The following is a 13,182-nucleotide window of genomic DNA, read 5'->3' as shown; positions in this document are numbered from 1 at the left end:
TTGCATTTAGATTCTTCTACTTTTCCATTCCTGTCTTCTCAGTATTATTTCAGTTGAAAGGGAACAATGTCCTTCATTTTGCTCGATACTGTTGCTACACTTATTATTTCAGTTCCTTACTGTACACTAACAACAAGGAGTCTGGTGGCACCTTAAAGACTAACAGATTTATTTGGGCATAAGCTTTCGTGGGTAAAAACCTCACTTCTTCGGATGCATAGAGTGAAAGTTACAGATGCAGGCATTATATACTGACACATGGAGTTATTGTACACTGTAATTTGGCAGTACCATCTATTGGAAAGGAGGATTAAACTGGTTAATGACCATAATTCAACAACAAGTCCTTAGCACTAACTAATAAAGGAAATCACAAAAAGCACAGTTAGGACCACGTTTCAAGAATCTACTTTTCTATGTAATCTATTCTTATCTTATTTCTGGCACCTGTCACTCCAATATTCAAAAAGTGGCTAGATGGATAGTTTATAGATACTGCCTTGTCCCCTTTTCTTTGAGTAGTTTAATAACCACATTGCCACATCTCCCACGTAAATATCACAGCTTAGCCTACCAATGGCATGAAGCCAGATGTGGAAGTCAGCGTCTCATACCAAAGCAAGCCTAACAGTGAGAAGTTACATATTGAAATGTGACAGATTATGGAGAAAACAGAAATAAACAGCAAAGCAGATGATGGGATGTCCCCCATGCAGTGAGTGCCAACAGACCCTGCAGCGTCCCATTTATCTGAATTAGTGTGTTTAATTTGGCATGCAGTATTGAAACTGTGTGCAACTGGGCTGGAATGAATGATCACTGAGGGGTAAATGGACTGTATTGTGCTAATAGGTTTTAATGAAGATGCAACTTCTGTACTCTGGGGTTTCAGATTGTGTATAACATTTTCGCTTTTAAAATCCTGACTTAGGGCTTGTCTACACTTAAAACTCTAGAGTGGCATTGCTGTGCCACTGCAGCTGTAGTCCTTCAGTGTAGATGCTACCTATTCCAAGAGGAAGGATTCTCCTGTCAGCATAGGCAATCCACCTCCCTGAGAGGCCGTAGCTAGTTCGACGGAAGCTAAATTGACCTAGCGCTGTCTACGTGGGGATTTAGGTTGACTTTACACTCAGAGATGTGGATTTTTCACACCTGTGACTAACATATTTAATTTGATTTTATAGTGTAGACCAGGCCTTAGTCATAATTTCTCTCGTCTTTAAGAGATATTCATACAGTTGGTTAAAATCTTATACTGCACACAATGTTTACTACACAGGCTACCTTTTCCATAGGCCCCAACACTTCCATCCACCTGTCTGAAGCCCCCTGGGACTTACTTTCTGGATTTATTTGGGGTGGGTGGGAGGAGGGGTTGATTTGATTGTGAGGGATTTTAGGGCACAGATTTCAGTCTGTCCCATTAAATGAAATTCAATCCTGTGGAGGGGGCCAACATGCATCCTAAGTACCTCTTAGTCCTTATTTTGAGGACTTATATGGAATTTAAGAGTCATACAGGCTTTGGGCTGCTTTTCTACACAGAAGGGGCCAATTAATCATAATCCTGACCTTATCCTGGGGAGCCATAAGTGGAAGAGGAACAGAGTGCTCTCAGCCATTCAACTGGCACAAATACCAACCTGCATTTGCAGGCCAAGATAGTGAAGGATGAGTCAGAACAATGCTCTGCTTACCACTCAGTTGAAGAGTACCTGCCTTGCCTAGTGCTTGCTGCTGGCCGTACAAGGCCCCTGGTTCGGGAAAGCACTGTGAGTGTTTAAATTTGCACTCAAGTCCCATGAGACTTCATTGATTTCAATGGGACTTCAGCACATTTTTTTTTCCTGAACGTGGCCTGGATGGCTGCAAGAAGGAGAGTGTGACACAGCTCCTGAACAACAGACTACACCCCTTGGTGTACAGCATGCTTGCCAGGATCCTGCCTGGCTGGGTGCACAAAGGGAAGCCTCCCAATGCCCCCTTCTCCCTCAAACTCAGTCCATGCACCTGTGCAGCAGATGGGATGCAGCCCTTGAGCAAAGACTGTCATTTACAATAGGAGACAAAGGAAGACTAAGGTAAGACAACCATGTTAATTTTCACTTGTATATAGGCCAAAACTTGAATCCAGTTCTCTTCACAACCAAAGGAAACTGAACTAACCCATTGTGAAACACCCTCTCCAAAGAATCACCACTAGTAAAAGGAGATCATTCTCAATGTGATCTATTGGATCTGCACTGTGTGTTTATGAAAGGTTTGCCAGTATGCATGATAAATTACAAAAAAATGAATAAAATGCTTAACAGACAATTAAAATGATGCCTATCCAAGGCTCTAGGTCCCCCAACGCACAATAACAATACAATGCAAATCTCAACAGTATTAAATGATCAGATCAACAGGAGCTCAGCCAGCTGCCTACAAAAACATTATGGCTCCATCCTGACATGCCTGTAATTCATGCAGCAACTTTAAAAGAAAGAGAGAAAAACAAACATACACACACAGCTTTCAATTACCTTCAAGGCTCCAGTCTTGCAAGAAGCGCAGTGCTGTGATGGTTATATTCAGTCCTATTTTCACTGCTTTGTAGAAACTTTGGTTTGATAGAACTGCATCTAAATCTTCTAAGGATGCTAAGGAACTGAAAGCAAAGTGAAAAATCAAGCACTTGTCAAAGCACGGCAGCATTGTGCGCATTCTTTGGAGAGGGCGGCAGAAGGATTGTGAAGTAGAGCTGGATGAAAGTTTTTAACAACTTTTTTTGTCAAAATATGGGGTTTTGTCAAGTGAAGTTTCTAGTGAAATGTTTTGCTTGACAAAGTTTTCTAAACAAAATATTCTAGAAAACCCTGAGTTGGATGAGTTTGGTGATCTGTCTGGGGTGGATATCTGAGGGTTGTCCATTATCTTGCAAAACCTGCAGAACACCTTCAAAAGACGAGCCTGAGCATCTAAATTCATAACTTTGCTAGACACTAAAATTCGTGAGCTGACTAGACACACTAGATTTATGGCTTACTACAACAATCTATAACCTAGTTTCACCCCTCTCCAGTCATGGGAGGAAAGGGAGAGGGGGTAAAAGGGCCACTTCACCTTGAACGGTCCCTTGAAATGTGTGTTAACTACTTATGCTAAACAACCTTGTATTTAGCTGTGAAACTCTCCATACATGGCCCAGACCCGAAGAAGAGCTCTGTGTAGCTCAAAAGCTTGTCTCTCTCACCAACAGAAGTTGGTCCAATAAAAGATATTACACCTCACCCTTTTGTCTCTAATGTCCTGGGACCAACATTGCTACAATGACACTGCATATAACAAAATCATGTAGTTTATTTTCTAAATTTCTTCAAACAGACCAGCTCTGTTGTGAAGTTAACAACATTATAAATTTAATTTGATGATACATTTTGGATTCCACACCAATTTTGTCTGACGCTTCTTATAGCTTCTTCTACCCCATGGCTGTTATGCAAACGAAAATCCAACTTTTTTTTTTTTAAACTTGATCAGCTGTTGATGTACTTTGCTATTTCAAACAACAAGAAATTGCAAAAAAAATTGCTTACCCGAAGAGCTTGGGGGACGGGGGGGTCATTTAGACTAGGAGATACCATATGACAATTTTGCACTCCAGTCCCTTTCTCGTGTACTCACTATGTGCTAGATTCTGTTCTACACCACCTGAGAGGTACAGCAAAGAGGACAGTCCAGAATTGTGCCTGAATTTTGCATGAGCTGGAAGCTCTAACTTATGGCAGCCTCCTACAGCTGTCAGTGAGCTTCTCTGCCACCCAGAATGGCCTAGATCTGAGCATTAAGGCCGCTCTTTCTCCAGACCCCAACCTGCCCCCGGCATGCTCAATGCTGCAAAGGGGCGCAGGCTGCATTCTTTGAATTCTCACACAGGCCATTGTGGTTTCTGTATGTCACCATGGTATATAGAAGAAGCAGGGGCTAGAATTTGGCCCAATTCACTGTGGGCAGGATCGGCTCTACTGTTTTTGCCACCCCGAGCAGTGCACCGAATTGGCACCGCGGACAGTCCATGTGCCGTCAGGGCAGCACACGCATTTCCGCGGCAGCGGCAATTTGGCGGCAGTTTCTGTCTTCAGACGGAAGACAGAAGCCACCGAATTGCCCCCGCGGACAGCTGAACATAGAAGCTGTTGCCGAATGGCCGCCACAGACAACTGAACATAGAAGTTGCCATCGCCGTGGAAACATGCGTGCCACCCTAACAGCACACGGACGGCGCCCGCCGTCCGCGGCGGCAATTCGATGCGCTGCTTGGGGCCGCAAAAACACAGGGACTGCCACCCCTTGCAGATTGCCGCCCCAAGCACCTGCTTGGAATGCTGGTGCTTGGAGCTGGCCCTGACTGTGGGTTACATTGAGTCAGTTAGGCACAGCCCCGATTAAGAGACAGTGCAGAGTTCAGTACCAAGGGGAAAGCATCTTAGATACATTCTTCCTGAAAGCAATATGCCTCTCTGAACTCCCTGTCATGGTTGCTGCTACAACCTTTATGGGGGGCAGCCTGCACTTTGCTGCATACAACTTCCATTCTGTGGCCCAGTGCTGAGATGGTGTGGGGTCATGACCCCATCTCCTCCCTGCCATCTTTGGAGCACTGTGCACCCTTTGGGCATTGGGGAGGGAGCAGGAAAATTAAGTAAAGGATACAAGGGATAAAAGATTGACCATCTTCATAGTCTGAGACTGCAATCATGTGAGCAGTAGCTTCTATAACAGGTGTGGCCAACCTGTGGCTCCGGAGTCATATGCAGCTCCTTGTATAGGCACTGAATCCGGGGCTGGAGCTACAGGCACGAACTTTCCAATGTGCCGGGGTGTGCTCACTGCTCAACCACAGGCTCTGCCACAGGTCCTGCCCCCACTCCACCCCTTCCCGCCCCCTCCCCTGAGCCTGCCATGCCCTCTTTCCTCTCCCCCGCCCCCCCAGAGCCTCCTGCATGCCACGAAACAGCTGATCAGGAGGTGGAGAGGGAGGGAGGAGGAGGCACTGATCAGCGGGGCTGCTGGTGGGTGGAAGACGCTGGGAGCAGGTTGGGGAAGCTGCTGGGGTGCTGCAGACGTATTACTGTGGCTCTTTGGCAATGTAAATCGGTAAATTCTGGCTCCTTCTCAGGCTTAGGTTGGCCTCCCCTGTTCTATACCTTGAAGCTTTGCAAATAGTCATTTGTGGGCATTTCATTACTAGAGGGCTCCAGAGGTTATAGAAAGAGGTATAAAAGCATGAATATCCTCTTATACAACAGAACTGACCAAAACTAGCTGACTTCTTAGGGGAAATCCCTGTATAACCGGTTTCAAATAACATATATGCTCTGTCCCTTCCAACCTCTTCCATGGTTAATGTAATAACATTTTGACAGGGCTGCTGAGCAACAGGAAGCAACATGCACAGAATTTGTTGTTGATTTAATTAGGTTAATTATTTGATCCACCATCGTGGCAGTGAGATAAAATTTGCTTTGCCCATTATTGCCTCAGGAATCCAGGTCATGAGGCAGACCTGAAAGGGAAGAAAATCACCTTACAATCAAGATCCTTTTATACCTCGGAAACACCAAGCGTCTGAGGGAGTTTTCAAGCCATCCAGATTGCCTGAGAAGTTCTCCACTTTTTGGTAGTACCATAGTTATGGGTGTCAGAGTCACAAGCGCTGCACCCATGTACATGCCAATTCATAGAGACCGTGATGTAGACTGCCTGAGCAGGGCCCAAAGAATACAAACGTTGAGCCCCACCACTCCTGTCACTTATTCTGAATAAGTGAGACACAATATCATCTTCCCAGTTGCAAACAAACAACGTACGGGTTTGGTGCTTTTTAACAAGGCAAAGAAAAGCCTTAAGTAGGAGTGGCAGAGTCAGTGCAGAGATTTTCAATTTCCCATTCTAAGCACATGTGGTGTGGATCCCATGCATGCTGCAGATTCACAGAAATGACTGTAGAATATGTGGGTTCAATTCTAGGGCGACTGGGTAAAATTCTATGGCCTGTGTTATACAGGAGGTCAAACAAGATGATCTGAAGGTCCCTTCTGACCTTACAATCTATGAATTGGTCATTTTTCCAAAGAAATTCCTGAAATTGCTACTTTGCATCAAAGTCTCCATTGTGTCTCCCTGCCTCACTTTGTGATCCTCTGTACTTCCCCATAAAGGTAAGTAGTTTGTTGCAACTACACCTCCCTCCTGGTGCTGCTGCCCTTAAAAAGAGAGAGGCAGATAGAGATTTCTCTGGCACACAGGGCTTGTCTACACTGACAGTGCTGCAGCTGTGCCCCTGTAGTACATAGTGAAGATGTTACCTATGCTGATGGGAGAGCTTCTCCTCTTGGCATAGGTACTCCACCTCCCCAAGAGGCAGTAGCTATGTTGATGGGAGAAGCCATCCCATTGACACAGCTCTGTCTACACCAGGGAAAATCCACACCTCTGAGTAACATAGTTATACCACCGTAAGTTCCTACTGTAGACCTAGCGTCTTGTTATGCTCTGATGCATCCAGGACAGCAATTCCAAAATACAAAGAAATCGAAGCAAGACATGGTAGGTAGGTGGTCAGTCAAAACATGAAATAACCATGAACCAGTTAAGTTAGCAACGATCTGAACAAGACATAACAGCACATCCTGAGTAGCCACACGCACCCAATGCTATGCGTGCACGAGCACACTCACACACAGAGACACTGGAACACTGAGTTCAGGGAGCAATAACCAGGAAATGAACAGGAACAGAGAGCAAGAAGCAGGAAGGCAGCACACACACCTCCATGACCTGAGCTATCAGTCTGGGAAGACCTACATGACCCAACCTCACACCAGCGCCACTACTGGACTTTTCTTCTAAATAACAGGGGTTATTTCTAGTCAGTTTGGCCAGTTAAGGGGCCATGGAGGGCATCTGTAGAAGGAAGCTTTCGGTTTTGTATGGAGTGGGTTGCTTAAAGCAACTCAGCACTGAAACGGGGCAGGGCTACACTTAAAACGCTGCGCCACTGTCGCACATAAGTGAAGATGCTCCTATGCAGATGGGAAGAGGATTAAGTGGTGAAATAAAGTCACTTACCTGACACTGATTCCTACAGATTGCCAAGTGCCAATTTAATTGAACTATATTGTATTAAAGCACTTAAGAAATAAACTAGTTTTAAAATGATAGGCATTCAAATGGATTAACGTCAAATGGTGTCAAAGGCTTCAATATTTCAGATCCTCCTTGGATTAATGAAAGCAGTAATGTAATAATAATAATATATAACTCTCCATCCAGAAGAATCCCATCAAACATGACAAAACTAACACTCTCATATACAAAAGGGTCATTTCAGTCACCACTCGCATGCAGCAACCTCCCAAAGATTTTTCTGCTGAGATGCACAAGGAGGAATGGTAGAGTTGCAAAAGGGTCTGGAGCAAAAGGCAGGGACTGCAGAAAATGAGGAGGAAGGAGTCCCAAGCTTCCCAATAGCATAGCCTATAGGTACAGGTATCTGCTAAGTAAGGCATAGGTATAAGTGTAATAAAACTATTGCAAATTCAGAAGGGTGTGGGGGGGGAGGAGGCAGTTCCCAACTGAATAATTCTAATATTGGGCCAGATCTTGGGACAAGAACCTACCAGACCTCAGTGTTACTGGGCAATTCTTAAGTAATCAGTATAATTAATCACACAATCAATAGATCAGGCGACAATAGGGCCCAGGGCCTTTTTTTCTGGGCAAGTGTTGGCCTCACTCTGCTCCCATTGGAGTCACCTGTAAAGTTCCCATTGACTTCAATGCAAGCAGAGGGAGGCCAACACGGACAATCTTGCCTTATATCTATATCTTGCTATGAATTCTCCTGCTATTGATTATACAAGTGGGAAGTACAATGAGTTAGATAAAAGCATCATTCCATGGAAATAAAAGAGAGCACAAATAGGGAGAACAAATACATTACCCAGATGTTAGTACTTACTTTTTAATAGTCTGCAGAAACTGAGCTGTAGCACGTATCCCACCTTCTTTGTAAAGGCTGCTTGCCTGCAGCCATGGGAGTGAACGCAGAAAGTCCCAGAAATAGGATTGGTTGTGGAGGCTTTCAACTACAGAAATCGTCTCCTCAGTTTCATTCCAGTCCATCTTGATTTTTAAGAAAAATGTGTTAAATGTGACCCAATTATTTCATTGGGGGTGGGGTGGGAGAACAGCAGCTGTCCTCTGCCTTCTCCCATACACAGGAATTTCTAACCATTTAAAACCCTTTTGGGGTGTGGCATTGTTGCATTAATGAAATTCACCCTAGGAATGAGTACACTCCTTTTTCAACTCATGGTGGTTGTAACTCTGCTGCATGTGAATCTCTTGTGGGAAAACTGAGTTATGAAAAAAACCTTTCCTCTGCTTCTGCTCATGAGTGTACAGGACATGCCACTGCTAGGAGATGGATTCTTTTTGAAATCTGAAAGATGATTAGCTTGACAATCACACAACAAAACTGTAGAGTCTAGAGAATCATAACTACTCATCTGCAAGGGGTAAAGAGGAGTGCTATAATGAAGCCTCTATGTATGCCACCCCCACTTTGCACCCAGGGCCGGCTCTAACTTTTTTGCCGCCCCAGGTAAAAAAGAAGAGCGCCGCCCCGCCGTAACACACACACCCCCCGAGCGCCGCGCCGCGCCGCCCCCCCCCCTCCCCCCAGCGCCGTGCTGGGCTGCCCAAACCCCCGCCCACCCCCGAGCACCGCGCCGCCCAAACCCCCACAGTGCCGCGCCGCCCAAACCCCCGCCCCTCCCAAGCACCGTGCCGGGCCACCCAAACCCCCGCCCCCCGGCGCGCTGCACCGGGCCGGACCGCCCAAACCCGAGTGCCGTTCTGCACCGCCGAAACCCCTGCCCTCCCCCCAGCGCCGCGCCGCCAAAACCCCCCCCGCGCTGCCCGGCCGAAACAAAAAAAAAAAAAAAAAAAACCCTCGAGCACCACCCTGCCGAACAAAAAAAAAAAAAAGCCACACCACGAGCGCCCCCCGCCACCCCAACATTGGCCGCCCCTTTTAAGGTGCCGCCCCAAGCACGTGCTTGGTTGGCTGGTGCCGGCCCTGTTTGCACCTCTTCAGGAAAGGCCTTTCATGCAAACAGACAATAAATAGATTGAGGGGATGGACTCGTTTCTGCTGAACTGACTGTGACTGGGGAGATCTATTTTGCAGGATCACACCTTCAGATGCTTCTGTAAAACCAACAAGCTATGCTAACCCCCATATTATGGGGTCATGTTGGTGAATTAGACATTAAATTATGTTGGTGAGTACTTCAACAGGACTCCTTTGCATAAATATTCATCAACATGAATAAGGCTTGGAGTGGAAACTGGAGCCTTTGTATTTTTTATTAAAAAAATAGTAGAACCTTCAAGGCCAAATTCAATGAAAGAATAAAACTGACATTTGTCTTTGTAAACTGGGGATGCACACAATTTTTGTTTTTATTTTCAATTCAGTACCAGGAAGAAAACTTTGCATTTCTGCAGCTTCTTTCAGTCAAGGCTCTCAAGAGCAGTTTATAAATGGTACACTAAACAGCATCCAATCCCAGATTTGAAATTTTAGTTTACAGTTTCATGAAGAGTCAGAAATAGTCCCTGATCAATTTTGGAGAGAATTCATTATTTCATTTTTTTTTTTTTAAGTGAAGGTAATGATTTGAGAAGGATGCAGAATTGACAACACTAAAGATTGAATTCTGTGTCTATTCAGCCTTGGGTTTTTTTGTTGAGACTGCCAACTGTTACGATGGTGGGTGATTTATCCACTAGAGACAGGACAGACAGCCAACTCGTCTCACAGAGGCTAACACAGGGGTCACAGGAAGAATTTTTCAGCTAAACCATGTAATTCTTGTCCTTCACTCCATCTCCACCCCTCCTCACTGCATCTCACCCAATAGGGTGTAATCTCTTCTAAGTAGCAACAACCTCTTTCACTGTGAAGTGCCTACCACCTTTTAGATGCTGTAAAAATAATCAACAATTCTCAATACATAAAGCTGAGTCTTTTAGGTGTTTTGTATTATGCTTTTATACATCTTTGTACACATGTTCAGAGAGTGGCCTAATGCACTTTTTAAAATCTCCAGATAATCAACAAACATACTTCACACAACAGAGGCTTTTAGCCACTAATAATGCAGGTTGGATTTAAACCAGTGATGCAGCAATCCATGACCCTCTATATTAGATCCCTGAATCACTGGGCCCTCAGCAGAACTCCACTTTCTACAATATGCTTTACTACAACTTGAAAAAATAAAATCTATCCATTATTGTTAAGTCTGAAATTGTAACTTTCCACACACACAAAAATTACTTACGGTTAAGAAAATGGAACTGTTGGTGGACCCTGTAAAAATAAATAGTTTTCCTTTTACACAGAGACACGTTATTATTCACGACAGAAGTATCACTACTAAATACAGTGAATGAACACTTAATAAAAGGCCATAAAACTAGCAGTGCACCAAAGAACTGGTGATCTGATAACCTTTTGCACTTCCTAATATTTCCAGGTATCATTACATAGCCAATTTTAATGAAATTACTTACCAGGGATGATTTTCACTGGCAAGGCAAAATTATCATGTAAACTGTAGGAGAGCAATATGGTCCCAGGCACTACTGAGGACACTATTCTGCTTAGACAGGGTTACCAAAAGAGTGCTGGTGTCCTACGCAATATAACAGGTTAAATGCCATCCTATTTCAGAGGAAAGACAGCAGAGTGGGGGTAGTGAAGTGTGCTGAAATGCAGATGAGTGGGGGGTAATGGAGGGTGCTCGTGGTAGATCTGACAGGACAACTACTCTGCAAGGTTGCTTTGTGTGTACAGGGGGGATGCATTTGGAAGTCATTACTGCTTCTTTAGAGCAAGGCAGACAGGCCCTCTCTCCCCAGTATGCAACCCCTTTCTAAGCTCCCCATAGACTGGTGTGGTTCTGTACCATCCCTTACTCAGGTCAGTGGCTGAATGTCTCAATTTTTGCAGCATATGCACAGGCTGTAGAATAGGCACTAGGGGAGACAGGGGCTAGGTCGAGTCACTCCCATGTGCACACCATGCCTCTGCACCCCTGGTGGGCCAGAAGGGTGCTCTTGAAAACATGCCTGACAGGGTAACCAGGTGATCATATTACTAACCCTTGTCCTTACCCTATGTTATTAGGGATAAGTAATGTCAGGTTGCCAACCCTCCAGGATTGGCTTGGAGTCTCAAGAAATTAAAGGGTATGTCATGTGATGAAATCTCCAGCAATACATCCAACCAAAATTGGCAACCCTACACAGAGCTGTAGGAGACAGAGCTTTATTGAGCAGACTGGGTGGCCAGTGTTCCATGCTGCAAGGCCTGTGTTTGTCCAATCGTAGCCAGGCCACAAAGTCTGTGCCTTTGTGCCAGGTGTCACCAAACTAGGGCTTCTCCTGAAACCTGACCTTTTTCCAGTCCCACTCATTATATTCCTCTCCCCAACCACTTCCCTGCTATTTATCTCCACAATCGTTTTTGCCATGTCTAATATTTAGATTGTAAATGTATGGGGGTGGGCATCCATGTCTCTATAGAACACAGCTAGCACAATTCTGGGCTCTATAAAATAAAGAAAACCCCCAACAATCATTATCATAACAATGACAATACTTCTACATCCACTTCTTAGCTAAAACAATGATTTTTTTTAAATGATAAAAGGAAGCTATGTCTTTTTCAGTGGCTTTCACTCAGTGCCAGGTAAGCACATCAGCCAATTACTAAACAAGGATGACTTACCTGAGAACTTTGATTCTTCCTCCCACAGCTTTTGTAAAGCAATAGCTTTCTCTGAGGTCTCTGAAATCCCCTTCGCAAAGTCTTGTATCTCTTTCAGGAATGTCAGGTCAGTTCCCATAACGCTGTCCTGACCACTTTGGAAACTGGAAGCGCTTTCCATGAAAGGAGGAAAGGGAAGGTCATTTCAAAATAGGAATTGGAAAAAGCAGGTGCGATTTCCTCTCCATCAGCTGTGAGCACCATTTTGCATATTTGGGGTGAGAGTTTTTAAATGTTCCTCATTTACCCATTTTTTGTCAGTTCATTACAGTTGCCTTGAGTTGTGTAAAAATCCCACAAAGCCGTGGATAGGAAGGCAACGAGAGCTGCCCTATTGGAACAGCTAATCTGGTGTAGTTGGGTGTAGTTAGACTCTTCCAAACAAGTCTAAATGAATTAAAATGCACCTAGATGTGAGAGACTGTGGGAGAGGATTTCTTCCTGAACTCGACTGATGGTTAGGTTTTGACTTGAAGACTGAGAATTAACAGGATGAAATAGCAGAGACTAGCACAGTGGTCCCCAAACTGTGGGACATAGAGGAACATTCAGGGGCAGCTGTGGGACCCAGGTCAGCCCCCATGGGAGGCAGGGAGGGAGCACCACCCAGCCCAGCTCCATCCCCAGCTTCAGCTCCACTCCACCCTTTGCTCTGCCCTGAGCCTAGCTCTGCCCTTATTTCCTCTCTCTGCCCTCACGCCAGCTCTGCCTCTAGCCCCAGCTCCTCCCGCAGCTCCACTTTCAGCCCAAACTCCTCTGCTGAGCCAACTATGCAGTAGTGGAAAGGGGGATGGACAGATTCCATTACTAGTAATCGGGGGGGGGGGAGCGCACAACAGGAAAAGTTTGGGCACCACTGATCTAACGTAACTGCAGTTGCTATTCAACGTGAGAGTAGGGTTGCCAGACATCTAGTTTTTTACTAGAATGCTCAGTCGAAAAGGGACACTGGTGGCTCCAGTCGGCACTGCGGACCAAGCCATTAAAAGTCCAGTCAGCGGTGCATCGGGGGCCCGGGGCTAAGGCAGGCTCCCTGCCTGCCCTAGCTCCGTGCAACTCCCAGAAGTGACCACCAGATCCTTGCGGCCCCTAGACACATGGGCGGCCAGGGAGGCTCCATGCATTGCCCTCATGCACCGCCCCCACAGCTCCCATTGGTCGCGGTCCAGCCATATGCTTAGGGGCTGCAGGGACCTGGTGCCCACTTCCTGGAACCTGTGGTAAGCGCTGCCGGGACCCCGAACCCTGAACCCCTTCCCGCACCCCAAACCCCTCCCCGAGTCCCCTCCTGC

General features: G+C 45.6%; 1 protein-coding gene across 1 annotated transcript in view; it reads right to left on the bottom strand.

Moving 5' to 3' along the window:
• ABCA13 (ATP binding cassette subfamily A member 13) overlaps positions 1-11,997 on the bottom strand; it is a 268,723-nt gene extending 256,726 nt beyond the window's left edge. Inside the window, exons 1-4 of the mRNA XM_065583912.1 lie at positions 11,852-11,997; positions 10,401-10,429; positions 8,009-8,172; positions 2,529-2,653 (exon numbers count right to left, since the gene is read on the bottom strand). Of these exons, the coding sequence (XP_065439984.1) occupies positions 2,529-2,653; positions 8,009-8,172; positions 10,401-10,429; positions 11,852-11,969 (436 nt within the window). The 5' untranslated portion in view covers positions 11,970-11,997. The remainder of the gene's footprint in view (positions 1-2,528; positions 2,654-8,008; positions 8,173-10,400; positions 10,430-11,851) is intronic.
• Between the last annotated feature and the right edge of the window lie 1,185 nt (positions 11,998-13,182).

Source organism: Chrysemys picta, chromosome 2 (assembly GCF_011386835.1).
Source record: "Chrysemys picta bellii isolate R12L10 chromosome 2, ASM1138683v2, whole genome shotgun sequence".
In the NCBI taxonomy this organism is placed as follows: Eukaryota; Metazoa; Chordata; order Testudines; family Emydidae; genus Chrysemys; species Chrysemys picta.
This window is presented reverse-complemented; position numbering and strand designations above follow the sequence as displayed.